This window comes from Rhinopithecus bieti, unplaced genomic scaffold (genome assembly GCF_001698545.2).
Source record: "Rhinopithecus bieti isolate Rb0 unplaced genomic scaffold, ASM169854v2 scaffold_30448, whole genome shotgun sequence".
NCBI classification, from domain to species: domain Eukaryota; kingdom Metazoa; phylum Chordata; class Mammalia; order Primates; family Cercopithecidae; genus Rhinopithecus; species Rhinopithecus bieti.
Window position 1 is genome coordinate 344,865 of NW_016813223.1, and position 18,796 is coordinate 363,660.

At 41.5% G+C, this 18,796-nt stretch overlaps 1 protein-coding gene across 1 annotated transcript; it reads right to left on the reverse strand.

Annotated features, from left to right (window-relative positions):
* Positions 1-6,426: 6,426 nt before the first annotated feature.
* On the reverse strand, positions 6,427-6,839 carry LOC108512551 (small proline-rich protein 3-like). The gene has a single exon (XM_017847825.1). The coding sequence runs from the start codon at positions 6,837-6,839 to the stop codon at positions 6,546-6,548; it is 294 nt and encodes a 97-aa protein (XP_017703314.1). The 3' UTR covers positions 6,427-6,545.
* Positions 6,840-18,796: the final 11,957 nt, after the last annotated feature.

The following is an 18,796-nucleotide window of genomic DNA, read 5'->3' on the forward strand; positions in this document are numbered from 1 at the left end:
AACTCATCCTTTTTTATGGCTGCATAGTATTCCATGGTGTATATGTGCCACATTTTCTTAATCCAGTCTGTCACTGATGGACATTTGGGTTGATTCCAAGTCTTTGCTATTGTGAATAGTGCCGCAATAAACATACGTGTGCATGTGTCTTTATAGCAGCATGATTTATAATCCTTTGGGTATATACCCAGTAATGGGATGGCTGGGTCATATGGGACTTCTAGTTCTAGATCCTTGAGGAATCGCCATACTGTTTTCCATAATGGTTGAACTAGTTTCCAGGAAATTTTTTATAGGGGAAATCTTTCCTTGCGGCAGGCCTTATGGTATAAGCTGAGAAAAGCTGTAAGAGCTTAGCAAGAGACAGATGTTTCTGTCATTTTACCCACTATGATTTGGCTGTGTTCCCACCCAGCTCTTATTTTGAATTTCCACGTGTTGTGGGAGGGACCTGGTGGGAGGTAATTGAATTATGGGGGGAGGTCTTTCCCGTGCTTTTCTTGTGATAGTAAATAAGTCTCAAGACAGCTGATGGTTTTGAAAAAGAGGAGTTCTCCTGTACGAGCTCTCTCTTTGCCTACTGCCATTCATGTAATATGTAATGTGCTTCTTCTTGCCTTCTGTCATGATTGTGAGGCCTCTCCAGCCATGTGGAACTGTAAGTCCATGAAACCTCTTCTTGTTGTAAATTGCCCAGTCCCTGTTTTGTCTTTGTCAGCAGCATGAAAATGGACGAATACATCCACATATCTATTTCTCTCTCTCCTTGTTTAAGTAGTCACTTCACTTTGGTCTGTGGCCACTGTCATCACCATGCCTCTTGCATCAGTTGAGCTCTTTTCTAGACTTGGACACAAGCCTCTCCTCAAACCTATTCCCTGTAGACTCTACAAAGGGAATTATAAGCACACTTTGTTTGCAATATGGTGGGATTATCAGGCCCAAGGCAGCCTGCTTCCTGCTTCTCGGTCCTCCATGCCACCAGGGCCAGGACCTGGCTGACCTGAACCTCAGCTCTGAGGCTGGGCCCCTGCCTCCCATGTCTTTCCTAGACCCATATGTCTTGGGGGAACTTTCTTTCAGGATGCTCTTTAGGTGTTGACCTGATGCACTCACTTGACATATCTCCTCTCCCTCAGTCAGCGCTATTCTCAGTCTAGCTTCTAAACTTTCTCATTTTACTCTTCTGCTGTTTTTTCTAAATTACATTGAATAGCTAGGTGTAAAGGCCCCCCAGTTGCTTTTTTTTTTCACTATACAAGAAAACTCAGTTTCCTCATCAGTAGTGCTGGATCAGCCATAGATTTACTGGGAAGCCATATGGCTGCTGATTGCAACTAACATATCCCCATCGTTCTCTGACTTTTATGTTTGTCCTTCTCAGGATGAAAGAATGCTGCTTATTGTTTTTATGAACATCAAAGCCTGACCTTTCTTGGACTTGCTAATTAACTGTACTTGACACCTCATGGATCTCCCTGCAAATTCTCTCTGCCCTGCCTTTTATCCATACATAGTCATATGACTCTTTTCACGTAGGCTTGGATGGGCTTTGTGCAGAAGATACCTGATAAAGTTGCTCTACAGGACCATACTGCATACCTCTCTCTTCTCGATCTGGGGCTCCTATGATACTGCAGTGCAGGGGACTCATGGAATGCTTGTGTGTGTACCACTGGGAAGTGTGGAGTAGTCAATACATATGGGCACAGATTTGACAAATGATGATAGTGAGGGAAAGTGAAAGAAGACAATGGATAAATACTTCCTGCCTTCATCTCCAGGACAGAAAGTTCTGAGACTACTTCTTAGACATCATCAGAAAGTCCCATCCATGGACTTTTTTATGGTTGCATAGTATTCCATGATGTTTGTATCTGAATCACATTTTCTTTATTCAGTTCACTGTTGCTGGGCATCTTCATTGATTTCATGTCTTTGCTAAAATATGTTCTTTGTGCAATATAGATGAAGCTGAAGGCCATTATCCTAAGTGAACTAATGCAAGAATAAACCAAATACTGCATGTTCTTACTTATAAGTGGGAGCAAAGCATTGAATACACATGGACACAAAGGTTGGAACAATAGACACTCAGGAGTGCTTGGGGGGAGGTGGAAGATGGGAATGTGTTGGAAGGTTACCCATCAGGTACTCTGCTCACAACTTGAGTAATGGAAATCATTTGTACAGCAACCCTGAGCAAGATGTTATTTACCCATGTAACAAGCCTGCATGTGTGCCTCTGGAACGAAGAAGAAGAAGAGGAGGAGGAAGAAGAAGAAGAGGAGAAGGAGGAAGAAGAAGAAGAAGGAGGAGGAGGAGGAGAGGAGGAGGAGGAGAAGGGAGGAGGAGGGAGGGGGGAAGGGGAGGGGGAAGAAACTACTATATGACCCAATAAAAAAAGAGGTAAGACACTCGTTTCAACATTCAATTTTGAATAGCTTTGTAGTAATTATAATAAAATATTTCAGGAAGAAAGTACATGTTTGGGAGGAACTAACCATTGTTGAGCCATCAGTAGAGCACCCGTATTAGGTACTTTATGTTTGAGAAGTGACTGTAAAATAATGATTACAAGTATGAACTCTGCAGCCAGACTTACTGAGTTTTGGTCCCAACTGAGCTATTGGTGACTCTGGGCAAGTTATTTCCCTAACCTGTGTTTCAGTTTCTTTGTACATAAAATGAAGATAGTAGTAGCTATCTCACAGTGTTGCTGGGAGGACTAAACAGGTTAATAACAGCAGAGTGTTTACAAGAGTAACTGGTACAGGGATTGTTCAATAATCATTAACTGACATCATATATGCTAATTAAGTTACAAAGTCACTTTCTCTCCCTTTTCCCATTATCCAAGGACCTATAAGGCAATGTCTTTGCAATTATTAATGACTAAGTACTAAAATGAAAACAATTATATTGTTACAGTCCTAAAATAAGTCAATAAATTTACTGAGTTGCTATTAAAAAAAAGTCCCACGGACCTGACTGTCAGCTGTTCTGATGTGCAAAATGGTAATGCCTTCTTGAAGGAATATTCCTTCCTTCTCGTATTTCCCTTTGTCCATTATTCCTCTTCCTTGGGCTTGCATTCCCAAATAAACTTCCTGCCCTTGAGGCATTAGTGTCAGGCACAACTTACTGTAGGAATCAGGTTAAGACAATCATGAAAGAGGCACATAATTCAGGAAGCGGATATATAAACACCATCATTATAAGGATGGAAATCAATGTGCAGAGCACAGAAAGTTGGACAGTTCACTGTAAGAAAGTTGAACTTGATTTAAGTTCCTTTTTCGGAGACTCTGGAAAGGTTGATGTGGCTGTGACTTGTCCTTTCCTCGCTTACCCTGGAATGCTGCATGACAATAAATTCAGGAAAGAACCCTTCTCTATTTAGCCTCATCCCAGGGAGATCAGAGACTGAAGCTTGGTGAAGAGGCCTTCATCATTTCAGGCTTTGAAGAACATTTGATGGAGGGTCATGAGAGGGAGGATCCATTTGTCTTTGTCATGTTTCCCCCCTACCAGCTTCTGAGACTGCTTTGGGGAATGTGTTGCTGCTGACCAGATGAAGGAGGCTTCAAAGTAGACTCGGGCAGACACTGTCTAGGTGGTTACTGAAGAGGTAGACACTGAGGAGAGACAGTGTAGTTGTGGACAGTGGTGAGGTGGGCTTTGTGAAAACGTGAAAGGTGCTGGACACTGGAAAACTATGTCTCTAGACCCCAGGAAGAATATGTGACAGGATATGCAGGTAAGATTACAGGAGCTGACTGGCAAGGCTACCGCCAGAAGAACATTATTCTTGTTACTTAGCAATATCTGAAAGAAAGGGAGGCAGAGGTTGCAGTGAGCCGAGATTGAACCACTGCACTCCAGACTGGGGGATAGAGTGAGACTCCATCTCAAAAAATAAAAAAAAAGGAAAAAAAAAATACTACATAATTCATGATGTGAAAAACAGATAGCTATTAAAATGAACACTAACATTAAACAGCCAGAGATAACTAACTACTGTTTATATTTTGCTGTATTAAGTATCGGGATTTTTTTATCTTCCATCAACCCACATGCATACACATATATATATTAACACAGACACACAACATTGTAAATGGAATGAATACCAAAAAAAATCCACATAAAAATGCTTTAAATCACAATTTTTATGCGAGAGATATATTTTCCACAATAACTATGTATTTTTAAAAAGCAGTCCCAAACAATGGGAACAAGCAAGTGCATGACTTTACATTCATAATAGCTGTGTATCATAGAGTCCACTTCCCCACCCAGAATCAGCCTACTTAATTGTGATTGGTCCTGAAATTATCTCTAGACTTTCTATCACAGAATCAACAGTAATTTGAAGCCACCTCATCATGCGCATACCTAACAGGCCCAAGTGACATCATTCTCTCTTGCCAGTTTGACAACTACTCATCATCTTGTAATGATTCTTTGGACAATGTTTGTCTTATCATTTCCAAATATCTCTGAGGTCTGGCAAAACCTATTTGGAGTACCTGTGTATCATGCAGGTGTAACCTGTCACCGGCTTCACACTTCTTTGATATTATGAACCATGCAACCTGTCAAGAAATGGTTTGTTCCCCGGTGATTACTGTAGCCCTTCAGAAGTTTTGTCATCCTTTCTGCTGTTAGAGACCATTCTACAATATTCCAGAGCCACTCAACACAGACCTGCAAACCTGTTGGTCACCCCTGAAATAAAAAAGACAGGACTGCAGGAGAGAGTTGGGAGCTGGGAGTCTGAGGAATTATGCTCCAGGGTGATGCAGAAACATAATTTCAGGGTTACCTTAATTAACTTTTTGGGTATCAATTTCTTTGGGAAATGGAGTAACTCTACCAGGTGCTCTTTAAGTCTCCTTTCACTCCTGAGGTTTTACACCTTAATTACCTACTCTTTCCTAAGTTGGTGGCCAGTTATTCACCTCACCTAAATTGTGTAATCCTAATCCCCGCTTAAAACCCACATCTTGTTTGGAATTACTGAATAAATCTGTTTCTGTGGGTTATTCTGAGGGAAAGAAAGAAAAGAGGGATGGGGAGAAAAGAGAGAGAGACCGTATAGTGCCTATTTGTTTGTGTGAGAAAGATATGAATGTCCTTGTAGCAGGACGAGCCGCAGACAAAACTCCTCAGACACCGAGTTAAACAAGGAAGGGGTTTATTCGGCCGGGGGCATCAGTAAGAGTTCTGAGCCAAGCCCCCTGAGCCGAGCAATTCCTGTCCCTCTTAAGGGCTCACAACTCTAAGGGGTGCGTGTGAGAGGGTCGTGATTGATTGAGCAAGCAGGGGGTATGTGACCGGGGGCTGCATGCACCGGTAATTAGATCGGAACAAAACGAAGTAGGGATTTTCACAGTGCATTTCTATACAATGTCTGTAATCTGTAGATAACAGAACCAATTAGGTCAGGGGTCGATCTTTAACTACCAGGCCCAGGGTGCGGTGCTGGGCTGTCTGCCTGTGGATTTCATTTCTGCCTTTTAGTTTTTACTTCTTCTTTCTTTGAAGGCAGAAATTGGACATAAGATGATATGAGAGGTGGTCTCCTCCCTTATTCTAACTTCTAGACAAGACTGTAAAATTATGCAAGGGAGGCACTGTGTATCCTCCACTCCCTCTTGCTCCTCCAGCTTCAGGCCTCCCTGTACATGGCGGATACCCAGCAAAAGGTATCATTGCCTGAGCCAATGAGAGTAGAGCTTGTGTGAGTGATTATGTGAGTGTGTGACTATTTAAAATGAATCTGCCTTTTAGTGAGTGTATGTATGTGTATGTCTATATGTGTTGGGGTATCTGGAAGGTAAAATCAATAAAGAAAAATAGAATATCAAATTCAAATATGTAGGGGTAAAGTTTTCTAGGAATAGACAGGAAATTAGTGGGAAGGATACTAAGGATTAGAGGTGGCCTGGAGCAGGCACCATGGAACCCAGGCATGACTTAGTTCAGTGCAAGAGGAGAGCGTGTGGCTTCCCAAAGTGACAATGTCTATGCACCATCACAGAATGCCCATTGCCATTCCAGGAACACCCCCAAGGGTACCCCCCCACCCCACACACAGAGAAACATACAGTACTGGGTTTAGATAGATGACTTCTACACCAACTCCTCTGTCTCTATAGGTCCTAACTCACAGTGGGGAAACAAGGAAGGAGGAAGATTCAGTCAATGACAGACACAGCCAAGACTGCAATTAAAAGCAATTTAATGAGGGATACATACATTTCTTTTCATTCAAATCTTCAGATGAACCCTGAGCAGCTGAAGACCAGAAAAACCATTAAGACTTTCTGTTTAACTCAGGGGCTTAGAGAATTCTTCAGAGTGTGTGAACAAAAGCTTCATAGTACATATTTTTAGGATACAAATAAGAGAGAAACTATGACTTGGGGTGACAATGTATTGGTTACAAGGTCTACAGACAATTAAGACACAGAAGCAGATGGGAAGAGGGTGTCCAGCATCTGGTGGTCGGCTTCCCAAGGGCTTGTCTGTGCACCACATTACTTCTGCTTGGTCTTCTGCTGAGCTGGACCTGAAGTGACTGTTGAAGGATGTGGCTCTGGTACCTTGGTGTAGAGTGGATCAAGGGCCTTGGTGCAGCCTGGCTCAGGGACCTGGGTGCAGCCTAGCTCTGGAATCTTGGTGTTTCCCAGTTGTGGAATCTTTGGGTAGCCTGGCTCCTTGGTTATGGGAACAAATGATTCCTGAGGGGGAGGCTGACTGTGTTGTTTCACCTGCTGCTGTTGAAGCTGAGGGGGTGAGGTAAAGGGTTGCTTCTGCTTGTGGGAACTCATGCTTCAAAGGATGCTGGACCTAGAGACAAAAAACTAGATTTAGTGCTTTGATTAAGTAGGAATGAAGCCAAATTCAATGCGAAACATCTTATTACATGTCCCCAGAGGAGTGAGAACTTTGAACTCCTGGGCTCTTCTCTTTCTTCCTGTTTTCTGAATTTAGTATCAAAGGAAACTTTGATAATCCCCATGCAGTTTCAAAGGGAGAGAGTTAAAGTTGATTTGTTCTGCTCCATGTAAATCGTGTCCTCTAAGCTTCCATTTTTCCTGGTATATCTAAGAGCATAAACTAGCGAGGGAGCCTAACAAGCCTTTGAGAACTGATGGGAGGCCCCAGATTTGCAATAATTTGGAAAGGTCAATAGTCTAAAGTCTACTCAGTCATGCCTACCTTATGCAGTGCCATAGTTCTCATAGGAAAACTCCATCTAAACCTCCTCCTGAGGCCCATATGATCCAGCTGTGACCCTGTTTTCACATAGTGCCCACTGCACATGTTTTCTGGAAGGCTCTCCACGCCAACACTACTTGTCCGCACCTGCCCACCCCTCATGGCTGTCCTCCCTGATGGTTTCATTGTAAGATTCTCCCGGGGCCTGAAGGCTTAAGGAGGTGAATAACTCCTCCCTTCTCAGGGCCAGTCCCAAGGCGCAAGGCCACTTGCGTGTGCATCAGCAAGATAGCAGAAGCAGGAAGAGAGGTGGCTGGAGGACACCTACCCCAGCTGGAAGACACCTACCCAGGCTGGAAGACACGTACCCCTGAAGATCCTGAAAGAGGCCATCCAGGTACAACATAGCAGTTGCGTCAGACTAGGACACTTCCTGTTTACAGGAGACTATAAAACCTTTGCCCTGTCCTCACTTGGGGCTAATGCCATTTTAGGCCTCAGCTCGCCTGCACACAGGCACTCATTAAAACAGCATGTTTTGTCTCATGTTGTCTGTTGGCATGTTCTTGGGGTTCGAAATGATACAAGAACCTTACACTCATTTTCCTTATTTAGCCACAGCATGGTACATGATCTGTCCTCTCTACTATCACTCCCCATGCCGTATGTTTGCCAATTTTGTGCATGTGTTATGTTCTCTGATAGATCACAGGTTTGTGTAGCAAGGAAGAATTTAACTTTTTTTTTTTCTTTTTAAGAAATGGGGTCTTGCTATGTTGATAGGTTGGCCTCAAACTCCTGGGCTTAAGTGATCCTCTAGCCTCAGCCTCCAATGTTGGTGGGACTACAGAATGTGCCACTGCACCTAGGTTTAAGTTTTGAACATCCAAATTGCCTAGTGCCGTGCCTTTGATGCTGACGATTCTCAAAATCATACAGATGATTAAAATATCACTAAAAGTGCCCTGGGCATGGAGTCTAATTCATTCCTCCTGCTCAAGGAATGGCACTCTAAAATAAATCACTTCCCAGTTCTGAGTGTCTGTCCCACAGCTGTAATCTGAGTGGGAAGTCAAGAAGAACTGCTTTAGTACCCTTAAGGACAAACTGCAAATCCATTTCAAATAACTATAGCCTTAGCATTGCAAGGAGACCCCAATCCAAATAAGATACAATTAAGTGAATATTAAGCAGTTTCGGGTGGGAAGTCTTACCTCAGAAGATTGAGCTCCCTGGCCTCTCAGGTCTGGTTAGGAGTCTCTGGCCAACTGGGCTTTCATAACCCCTGCTATAAGGAAGTGGATTTGGGGAGGGCTGCTTTACCTTCATTCCAGCTGTGAAACCAGACAGGTCTCAGTTAATTTAGAAAGTTTGTTTTGCTAAGGTTGAGGATGCATGCCCATGACACAGCCTCAGGAAGTTCTGAAGACATGTGCCCAAGGTGGTCAGATCACAGCTTGGTTTTATACATCAGATATCAATCAACACACGTAAGATGAATATTGGTTCGGTCCGAAAAGATGGGACAACAGGAAGCAGAGAGGCGGGCTTCCAGATCATAGGTAGATAAGGGACAAATAGTTGCATTCGTTGAGTTTCTGATGAGCCTCTCCAAAGGGGGCAACCAGATATGCATTTATCTCAGTGAGCAGAGGGTTGACTTTGAGTAGAATGGGAGGCAGGTTTGCCCTGAGCAGTTCCCAGCTTGACTTTTCCCTTTAGCTTAGTGATTTGGGGGCCCCAAGATTTATTTTCCTTTCATTCTTCCCCCTTTTTCTTTTGAAAAATCTTTTGGAGAACGCGTTTTAGAAGAAATTGAGTCTCTGTTTCCAGGTTTCATCTGATCTCTCATGGCTAGGATGGTTTATTCCTAGATGGGTAGGTCCTGAGCTATTAGGAAAGCTCATTTTAGCAGGTTGTGAAGTCTCATGTCGTATGAAGAGAAAATAGGGGGAGGAAGGGAGAAAAATGAACAAAAGGAAAACCCTGGAAAATCGATATAGGATACATTACTCGAAGTCCATACATTAGTAGGCAGGTATGAAAGTGGCTTATATATGTAAATAGGTTGCTGTTACTTTCTTCCGAAGTTTAAGTTGTCTAGCTTCAGTTTGTAGGGCTTTAAGAAAGCACAGCTTAGTTTTCAGTGACTCCCAATTAGGAAAAATGGGGGGAAAAAGAAGGAAAAGAATTGAAAACATTATTTTGAAGACTTGTAGCCAAGAAAATTAGAATTTGGTCCAAACTGTAGAAAATAATAACAGTTGAGGAACATTAGGCAAGACTGGAATCTAGCAAAAGGTATACTGTAATTTTTGAAGCATAATAAGGATACTTAATTTTCCAAATATTAAGTCCTAATAAAAACAGCATAAAGTCAATTAAATTTGTTTTTCAAAATTTTATAAACCATCTATAAAATTTTAATCTTGACCATAAGATATAACTTCCAGAAACCTTTTATAATCTTTATGACATTTATTAAGGAGTCAGTTAATGCCTTTACCTTTTTATGCAGCTTGCCCCTTTGTGTCTTTTTTTTTTTTTTTTTTTTTTTTGAGACGGAGTCTCGCTCTGTCGCCCAGGCTGGAGTGCAGTGGCCCGATCTCAGCTCACTGCAAGCTCCGCCTCCCGGGTTTACGCCATTCTCCTGCCTCAGCCTCCCGAGTAAGCTGGGACTACAGGCACCTGCCACCTCGCCCGGCTAGTTTTTTGTATTTTTTTTTAGTAGAGACGGGGTTTCACCATGTTAGCCAGGATGGTCTCGATCTCCTGACCTCATGATCCGCCCGTCTCGGCCTCCCAACCCTTTGTGTCTTTTAATTGGGGCATTTAGCCCATTTACATTTAAGGTTAATATTGTTATGTGTGAATTTGATCCTGTCATCATGATGCTGGCTGGTTAATTTTGTGGACTTGTTAATGTAGTTGCTTCATAGTGTCATTGGTCTGTGTACTTCAGTGTTTTTGTAGTGGCTGGTAATGGATTTTCCTTTCCATGTTTAATACTTCCTTCAGGAGCTCTTGCAAGGCAGTTCTGGTAGTGAGGAAATCCCTCAGCATTTGTTTGTTTGAAAAGGATTTTATTTCTCTTTCACTTATAAAGCTTAGTTTGGCTGGATATGAAATTCTGGGCTGAAAATTGTTTTCTTTAAGACAATTGAATAGTGGCTCCCAATCTCTTCTGGCTTGTAGGGTTTCTCCTAAGATGTCCGCTGATAGTCTGATGGGCTTCCCTTTGTAGGAGACCTGGCCTTTCTCTCTGACTGCCCTTAACATTTTCTCTTTCATTTTTTTGACCCTGGAGAATCTGAAGATTATCTGTCTTGGGGCAGATTTTCTTGTGGAGTATCTTATTGGGGTTGTCTGGATTTCCTGAATTTGAATGTTGACCTGTCTTGGTAGTTTGTGGAGGTTCTCCTGGATGATATCCTATAGTGCATTTTCCAACTTGGTTCCATTCTCCCAGTCTCTTTCAGGTACTCCAATCAGTCATAGGTTCTGTCTTTTACACATCCCATAGTTCTCGGAGGTTTTATTCATTCGTTTTCATTCTTTTTTCTCTAATCTTGTCTGCCTGCCTTATTTCAGCAAGGTAGTCTTCAAGCTCTGATATTCTCTCTTCTGCTTGGTCAATTCGGCTATTGATACTTGTGTTTGCATCATGAAATTCTGGTGCTGTGTTTTTTTTTTTTTTTATTATACTTTAAGTTCTAGGGTACATGTACATAACGTGCAGGTCTGTTACATATGCATACTTGTGCCATGTTGGTGTGCTGCACCCATCAACTCGTCAGCACCCATCAACTCGTCAGCACCCATCAACTGGTGCTGTGTTTTTAAGCTCAATCAGGTCATTTATGTTGCACTCTAAACTGGTTATTCTAGTTAACAACTTCTGTAATCTTTTATCATGGTTCTTAGCTTCTTTGCATTGGTTTAGAAGATAATCCTTTAGCTCAGTGAAGTTTGTTAGTACGCACTTTCTGAATCCTACTTCTGTCAGTTCATCCATCTCAGCTTCAGCCCCATTCTGTGCCCTTGATGGAGAGGTGTTGCGATCATTTGGAGGAGAAGAAACATTCTGGCTTTTGGAATTTTCAGCCTTTTGCGTTGCTTTTCCTCATCTTTGTGGATTTATCTCCCTTTGAAGTTTGAGGCTGTTGACTATTGGATGGGGTTTTTGTAGGGTCTTTTTTTCTTTTTGAGACGGGGTCTCGCTCTGTCGCCCAGGCTGGAGGGCAGTGGCACGATCTCGGCTCACTGCAAGCTCTGCCTCCCAGATTCATGCCATTCTTCTGCCTCAGCCTCCCGAGTAGCTGGGACTACAGGTGCCTGCCACCACACCTGGCTATTTTTTTGTATTTTTTAGTAGAGACGGGGTTTTACTGTGTTAGCCAGCATGGTCTTGATCTCCTGACCTCGTGATCCGCCCACCTCAGCCTCCCAAAGTGCTGGGATTACAGGCATGAGCCACCATGCCCGGCCTTTGTGGGGTCTTTTTTGTTGATGTTGTTGTTACTTTCTGTTTGTTTGTTTTTTATCTAACTGTCAGGTTTCTCTTCTGCAGGTCTGCTACAGTTTGCTGAGAGTCCACTCCAGACCCTGTTTGCCTGAGTATCACCAGTGGAGGCTGCAGAACAGCAAAGATGGCAGCCTGCTTCTTCCTCTGGAAGCTTCCTCCCAGAGGGGTACTGACCTGATGCCAGCTGGAACTCTCCTGTGTGAGGTGTCTGGCAACAGCTGTTGTGAAGTCTCACCTAGTCATGAGGCATGGGATCAGGGATCTGCTTAAGGAAGCAGTCTAACTGTCCCTTAGCAGAGTTGATGCACTGTGCTGGGAGAATCCCTCTTGTACAGATCAGTTGGACTCTTAGGAGCTAGCAGGTAGGAAAGATTAAGTCTGCTGAACCTGAGGCCATGGCTGCCACTTCCCCAGGTGCTCTGTTCCAGGGAGATGAGAGTTCTGTCTGTAAACCCCTAGCTGGAGTTGCTGGAATTCCTGCAGGGAGGCCCTGCCTGGTGAGGAGGGATGGATCCAGTTTCCACCTAAAGAAGCAGTCTGGCCATGATCTGCCATTGCTTCTGTGCTGTGCTGTGGGGAGTACTGCCCAGTCCAAACCTCCCAGTTTCCTTAGCACTGACAGGGGAAAACCACCAAGCAGAGCTAAAGTAATGGCAGCCACCCCTCCCCGCAGGAACTCAGTCATCTAAGGCATACTCCACGCTGCTGTACTGGCCAGCAGGGATTTCAAGCCAGTGGATCTTAGCTTGCAGGGTTCCTTGGGAGTGGGACCTGCTGAGTGAGGCTATTTGGTTCCCTGGTTTCAGTCTCATTTTCATGGGAGTGAATGGTTCTCCTGGATCACTGGAGTTCCACATGCCGTTGGAGTAGGTAAAAACTCCTGCAGCTCAGTACCTGCCCAAACAGCCTCCAATGGGAGCAGCTGCAGTGGGTCTGCCCAGTTTTGTGCTTGAGACCCAAGGCCCTGATGGTGTAGGGTCGTGAGGGGATCTCTTGATTCTTGGACTATAAAAATCCATGGGAAAAGTCTAGTACCCTGGGTGGGTAACAGTCCTTCACCACCTCCCTTGGCTGGAGGAGGGTGGTTCCTTTGTTCTGTGTACCTCCCAGGTGAACCATCACCCCACCTTGCTTTTCCTTGCTCTCTCTGGATCATGCCATCCACCTAGTCAGTTCCAATGAGATGAACTGGGCACCTCAGTTGGAAATGCATAAATCACCCACTTTTTGTGTTTGTCTTGCTGGGAGCTGCAGACTGGAGCTATTCCTATTCGGCCATTTTGGCCCCTCCCCTCAAGTAATTGAATTAAATGTCTGCGGATTAAATTCTCCAATCAAAAGACAGAGATGGGCAAAATGATTTAAAAAACATGATCCAATTATATGCTGTCTAGAAAAAATTCTTTTTAGATTCAATGATACAAATTGGTTGAAAGTGAAAGGATGAAAATAGATATTTTATGCAAGTAATAACTAAAAGAGAACAGAGGCAGTTATATTACTATCAGATAAAACAGACTTTAAATGAAAAAAAGTTGTAAGAAAAAAGAGGATATATATATATATATACACACACACACAGACACACACCCAAAAGTTTAATACAACTGAAAGATATAACAATTACAAACATTTATGTACCTAATATCACACCATCAAATATACAAAGTAAAAACTGACAGAATTGATGGGAGAAATAGACAATTCCACAACAATAGCCAGAGACTTCAGTATATCACTCTCGATATGAATAGAACTAGCAGACAGAAGATAAGCAAGGAAATAGAGGACTTGAACAGCACAGTAAACCAACTAGATCTAACAGATATACACAGAACACTCTATCCCACAACAGAATGTACATTCTTCTCAGGTGTATGTGGGACATTTCCTAGGATTAAATATATGTTAGAACAAAAATTAAGTTTCAGTAGATTTAAAAAGATATATATCACACAAGGTATCTTTTCAATGAGCAGGATGAAGTTAGATGTCAATAACAAGAAAAACTGGAAAATTTACCAATTTATGGAAATTAACACAATCTTAAACAGTGGATCAAAGAAGAAATAACAATGTAAATTAGAAAATATTTAGAGATGAACGAAAACAAAAACACAACATATCAAAACCTAAAACATGAAAGCAGTACCATGGGGGAAATTTATAGCTATAAATTCTTACCTTAAAAAAAAACAAGTAAGATCTCAAATCAACAGCCTAACTTTACAACTTAAAGTACTAGAAAAAGAACAAACTAAGCAGAGCTAGCAGAAGGAAAGAAATAATGATTAGAGCAGAGATAAGCAAAACAGAGATAAACAATAGAGAAAATCAATAAAACAATAGTTATTTGAAAAGATTAACATCATTGACAAACTTTCAGTCAAATGGAATAGGAAAAAAAAGACGAGAGACTCAAACCACTAAAATAAGAAATGAAAATGGGGTCATTATAGTGATTCTACAGAAATGAAAGGATTATAAGGGAGTGTTATGAACAATTGTACACCCACAAATTGGCTAACCTAGATGAAATGGATAAATTCCTAGAAACACAAAACCTACTGAGACCAAATCACAAAGAAACAGGAATTCCAAATAGATCTATAACTAGTAAAGATATTGAATCAGTAATTGAAAATATCCCCGTAAAGAAAAGTCCTCAACTTGATGCTTCATTGGGGAATTCTATCAAACACTTTAGGAAGAATTCACAGCAATCTATTTCAAACTTTTCCAAAATTAAAGCGGAGGGAACCCTTTCTAACTCTTTTATGAGGTCACCATTACCTTGATGACAAACACAGATATAGACACTGACAGAAAAGAAAACTACAGACCAATATCTCTTAAGAACACTGATGCAAATATCTTTAACAAATATTAACAACCTGAATTCAGCAGTATGTTAAAAGGACTATATGCCATGACCAAGTGGGATTTATTCCTGAATGCAAGAGTGGTTCAACATATGAAAATTGACCCTTGTAATATATCACATTAAATTAACAAAGAAAAGCATCACATAATTATCTCAACTGATGCAAAGAAAGCACTGGACAAAATTCAACATTCTTATATTATAAAAACACCCAACAAACTAAGAATAGAAGAAAATGTTCAACATTCCAAAAGCTGTGAAAAAACCACAGCAAACATCATACTCAATGGTGAAAGACTGAAAGCTTTTTCCTTAAGATGAAGAAAAGGCAAGGATGCCTTCTTTTGCCACTTCTATTCAATTTAGTTCTGGACATTTTAGCCAGAGTAATTAGACAGGAGAAAAAATAAAAGGCATCCAAATTGGAAAATAAGTAAAAATTATCTCTGTTAATAGATGATATGACCTAAAGATTCTATAAAAAGTTGTTAGAACTAGTAACAAATTACAGCAAGAGACAAAGTTAATGCACAGAAATCAGTTACATCTGTATGTACTAATAATAAACAATCTGAAAGGAAATTAAGAAAATAATTTTATTTATAATGGAATGAAAAAGAATAACATACTTAGGAATTAACAGAGGGAGTTATGGACTACAATAAAACTATAAAACATTGTTGAAAGAAATTAAAGGAGACATAAAATAAATGGAAAGACATCTGTGTTCATGACCTGGAAGACTTAATATTGTTAAGATGCTACCCAAAGTGACCTACAGATTCAATGTAATCTCTATCGAAATCCCAATGATGTTTATTGTAGAAATATGAAAACCCATCCTAAAATCCATCTGGAATCTCAAGAGATCCTGAATAGCCAAAAGAATCTTGAAAAAGAAGAGCAAAGCAGAAAGAGTTACACCTGTTAATTTCAAAACTTATTATGAATCTCTAATAATCAAAACAGTGTGGTACTGGCATGAATACCGACATTTAAACCAGTAGAATACAACTGAGAGCTCAGAAAGAAACCATCAAATATATGATAAAGTTATTTTTCAAAAGGCAGCCTTTTCAACAAATGGTGCTGGGAAAACTGGATATCCACATGCAAAAGAATAAGGTTGGACTCTTGCCTAAGAACTCATGCAAAAATTAAACTCAAGATGGATCCATGACCTAAATGAAAGACCTGACATTATAAAGCTCTTCGAAGAAAACATAGGGTAAAAACTTTACAACACTGAATTAAACAATGATGTTTTTGAATATGACACCAAGGGCAGAGGCAACAACAAATAATAGATAAATTGGACTTAGCAAATTTTTAAAAAATATGTATACCAAAAGAATGTCTTCAACAGATAAAAAGGGAACTCACTGAATGGGAAAATATATTTGCAAGTCACATATATCATATGGAATTAATATCCAGAAGGCATAGAGAAGTCCTGAAACTCAACAACAAAAAAAACCAAATGTCCCAATAAAAAACAGAAAAAATAGGCAAATAACTTGCCTAAGCATTTATGTAAATAAGTTCAGAAAACATTGGCCAAGGTATGCCATGGCCAATAAGAACATGAAAAGATACTGAACATCACTAATCATTAGAGAAATGTAAATTAAAACTACAATGAGATACCACCTCATACCCATTAGGATGGCTACCATCAAAACACTAGAAAATAAGAAGTGTTGTTGAGGATATGGAGAATTTGGAACCGTTATGCACTGTTGGTAGTAGCTTAAAATGGTACAGTTGCTCTGGAAAACAGCATAACATTTTCTTAAAAAATTAAAACTAGGGCGGGTGTCCAAGATGGCCGAATAGGAACAACTCCAGCCTCCAGCTCCCAGCGTGAGTGACACAGAAGATGGGTGATTTCTGCATTTTCAACTGAGGTACTGGGTTCATCTCATTGGGGCGTGTTGGACAGTCGGTGCTGGTCAGTGGGTGCAGCCTGACCAGTGAGAGCTGAAGCAGGGCGAGGCATTGCCTCACCTGGGAAATGCAAGGGGAAAGGAATTCCTTTTCCTAGCCAAGGGAAACTGAGACACACAACACCTGGAAAATCATGTAACTCCCACCCTAATACTGCACTTTACCAAGGGTCTTAGCAAACAGCACACCAGGAGATTATATCCCACACCTGGCCGAGAGGGTCCCATGCCCACACCCACGGAGCCTCCCTCATTGCTAGCACAGCGATCTGAGATCTAACTGCATGGCAGCAGCAAGGCTGGGGCAGGGGTGTCTGCCATTGCTGATGCTTAAGTAGGTAAACAAAGCCTCTGGGAAGCCCTAATTGGGTGGAGCCCACCACAGCTCAAGGAGGCCTGCCTGCCTCTGTAGACTCCACCTCTGGGGACAGGGCATAGCTAAACAAAAAACAGCAGAAACCTCTGCAGATGTAAATGTCCCTGTCTGACAGCTTTGAAGAGAGCAGTGGTTCTCCCAGCATGGAGGTTGAGATCTGAGAACAGACAGACTGCCTGCTCAAGTGGGTCCCTGACCTTTGAGTAGCCTAACTGGGAGACATTCCCCACTAGGTGCAGACTGACACCTCACACCTCACATGGCTGGGTACACCTCTGAGACAAAGCTTTCAGAGCAAGAACCAGAGAGCAACACTCACTGTTCAGCAATATTCTATTTTCTGCAGCCTCTGCTGCTGATACCCAGGCAAACAGGGTCTAGAGTGGACCTCAAGCAAACTCCAACAGACCTGCAGCTGACTGTCCTGACTGTTAGAAGGAAAACTAACAAACAGAAAGGACACCCACACCAAAACCCCATCAGTACATCACCATCATGAAAGACCAAAGGCAGATAAAACCACAAAGATGGGGAAAAAGCGGGGCAGAAAAGTTGGAAATTCAAAAAGTCAGAGCACATCTCCCCCTCCAAAGGAACGCAGCTCATCACCAGCAATGGAACAAAGCTGGACAGAGAATGACTTTGATGAGTTGAGAGAAGAAGGCTTCAGTTGATCAAACTTAGAGCTAAAGGAGGAACTACGTACCCAGTGCAAAGAAACTAAAAACCTCGAAAAAAGAATGGATGAATGGATAATTAGAATAATCAGTGCAGAGAAGACCATAAAATAACTGATAGAGATGAAAACCATGACACAGAGCTACATGACAAATGCACAAGCTTCAGTAACTGACTTGATCAACTGGAAGAAAGAGTATCAGTGATTGAAGATCAAATGAATGAAATGAAGTGAGAAGAGAAGTTGTGAGAAGAGAAGTTTAGAGAAAAAAGAGGAAAAAGAAATGAACAAAGCCTCCAAGAAATATGGGATTATGTGAAAAGACCAAATCTACGTCTGATTGGTGTGCCTGAAGGTGATGGGGAAAATGGAACCAAGTTGGAAAACACTCTGCAGGATGTCATCCAGGAGAACTTCTCCAACCTAGTAAGGAAAGCCAACATTCAAATTCAGGAAATACAGAGAATGCCACAAAGATACTCCTCAAGAAGAGCAACTGCAAGACATATAATTGTCAGATTCACCAAAATTGAAATGAAGGAAAAAATGTTAAGGGCAGCCAGAGAGAAAGGTCAGGTTACCCACAAAGGGAAGCTCATCAGACTAACAGCAGATTTCTCAGCAGAAACTCTACAAGCCAGAAGAGAGTGGTGGTCAATATTCAACATTCTTAAAGAAAATAATTTTCAACCCAGAATTTCATATCCAGCCAAACTACATATCATAAGTGAAGCAGAAATAAAATCCTTTATGGACAAGCAAATGCTTAGAGATTTTCTCACCACCAGGCCTGCCCTACAAGAGATCCTGAAGGAAGCACTAAACATGGAAAGGAACAACCAGTACCAGTCACTACAAAAACATGCCAATATGTAAAGACCATGGATGCTAGGAAGAAACTGCATCACCTAATGAGCAAAATAACCAGTTAATATCATAATGACAGGATCAAGTTCACATATAACAATATTATCCTTAAATGTAAATGGACTAAATGGTCCAATCAAAAGACACAGACTGGCAAATTGGATAAAGAGTCAAGACCTATCAGTTTGCTGTATTCAGGAGACCCATCTCACATGCAGAGACACACATAGGCTCAAAATAAAGGGATGGAGGAAGATCTACCAAGCAAATGGAAAACAAAAAAAGCNGG

Excerpts from the sequence above, each read along its gene's own strand:
- LOC108512551 (XM_017847825.1), bottom strand. The coding sequence starts at position 6,839 with ATGAGTTCCCACAAGCAGAAGCAACCCTTTACCTCACCCCCTCAGCTT.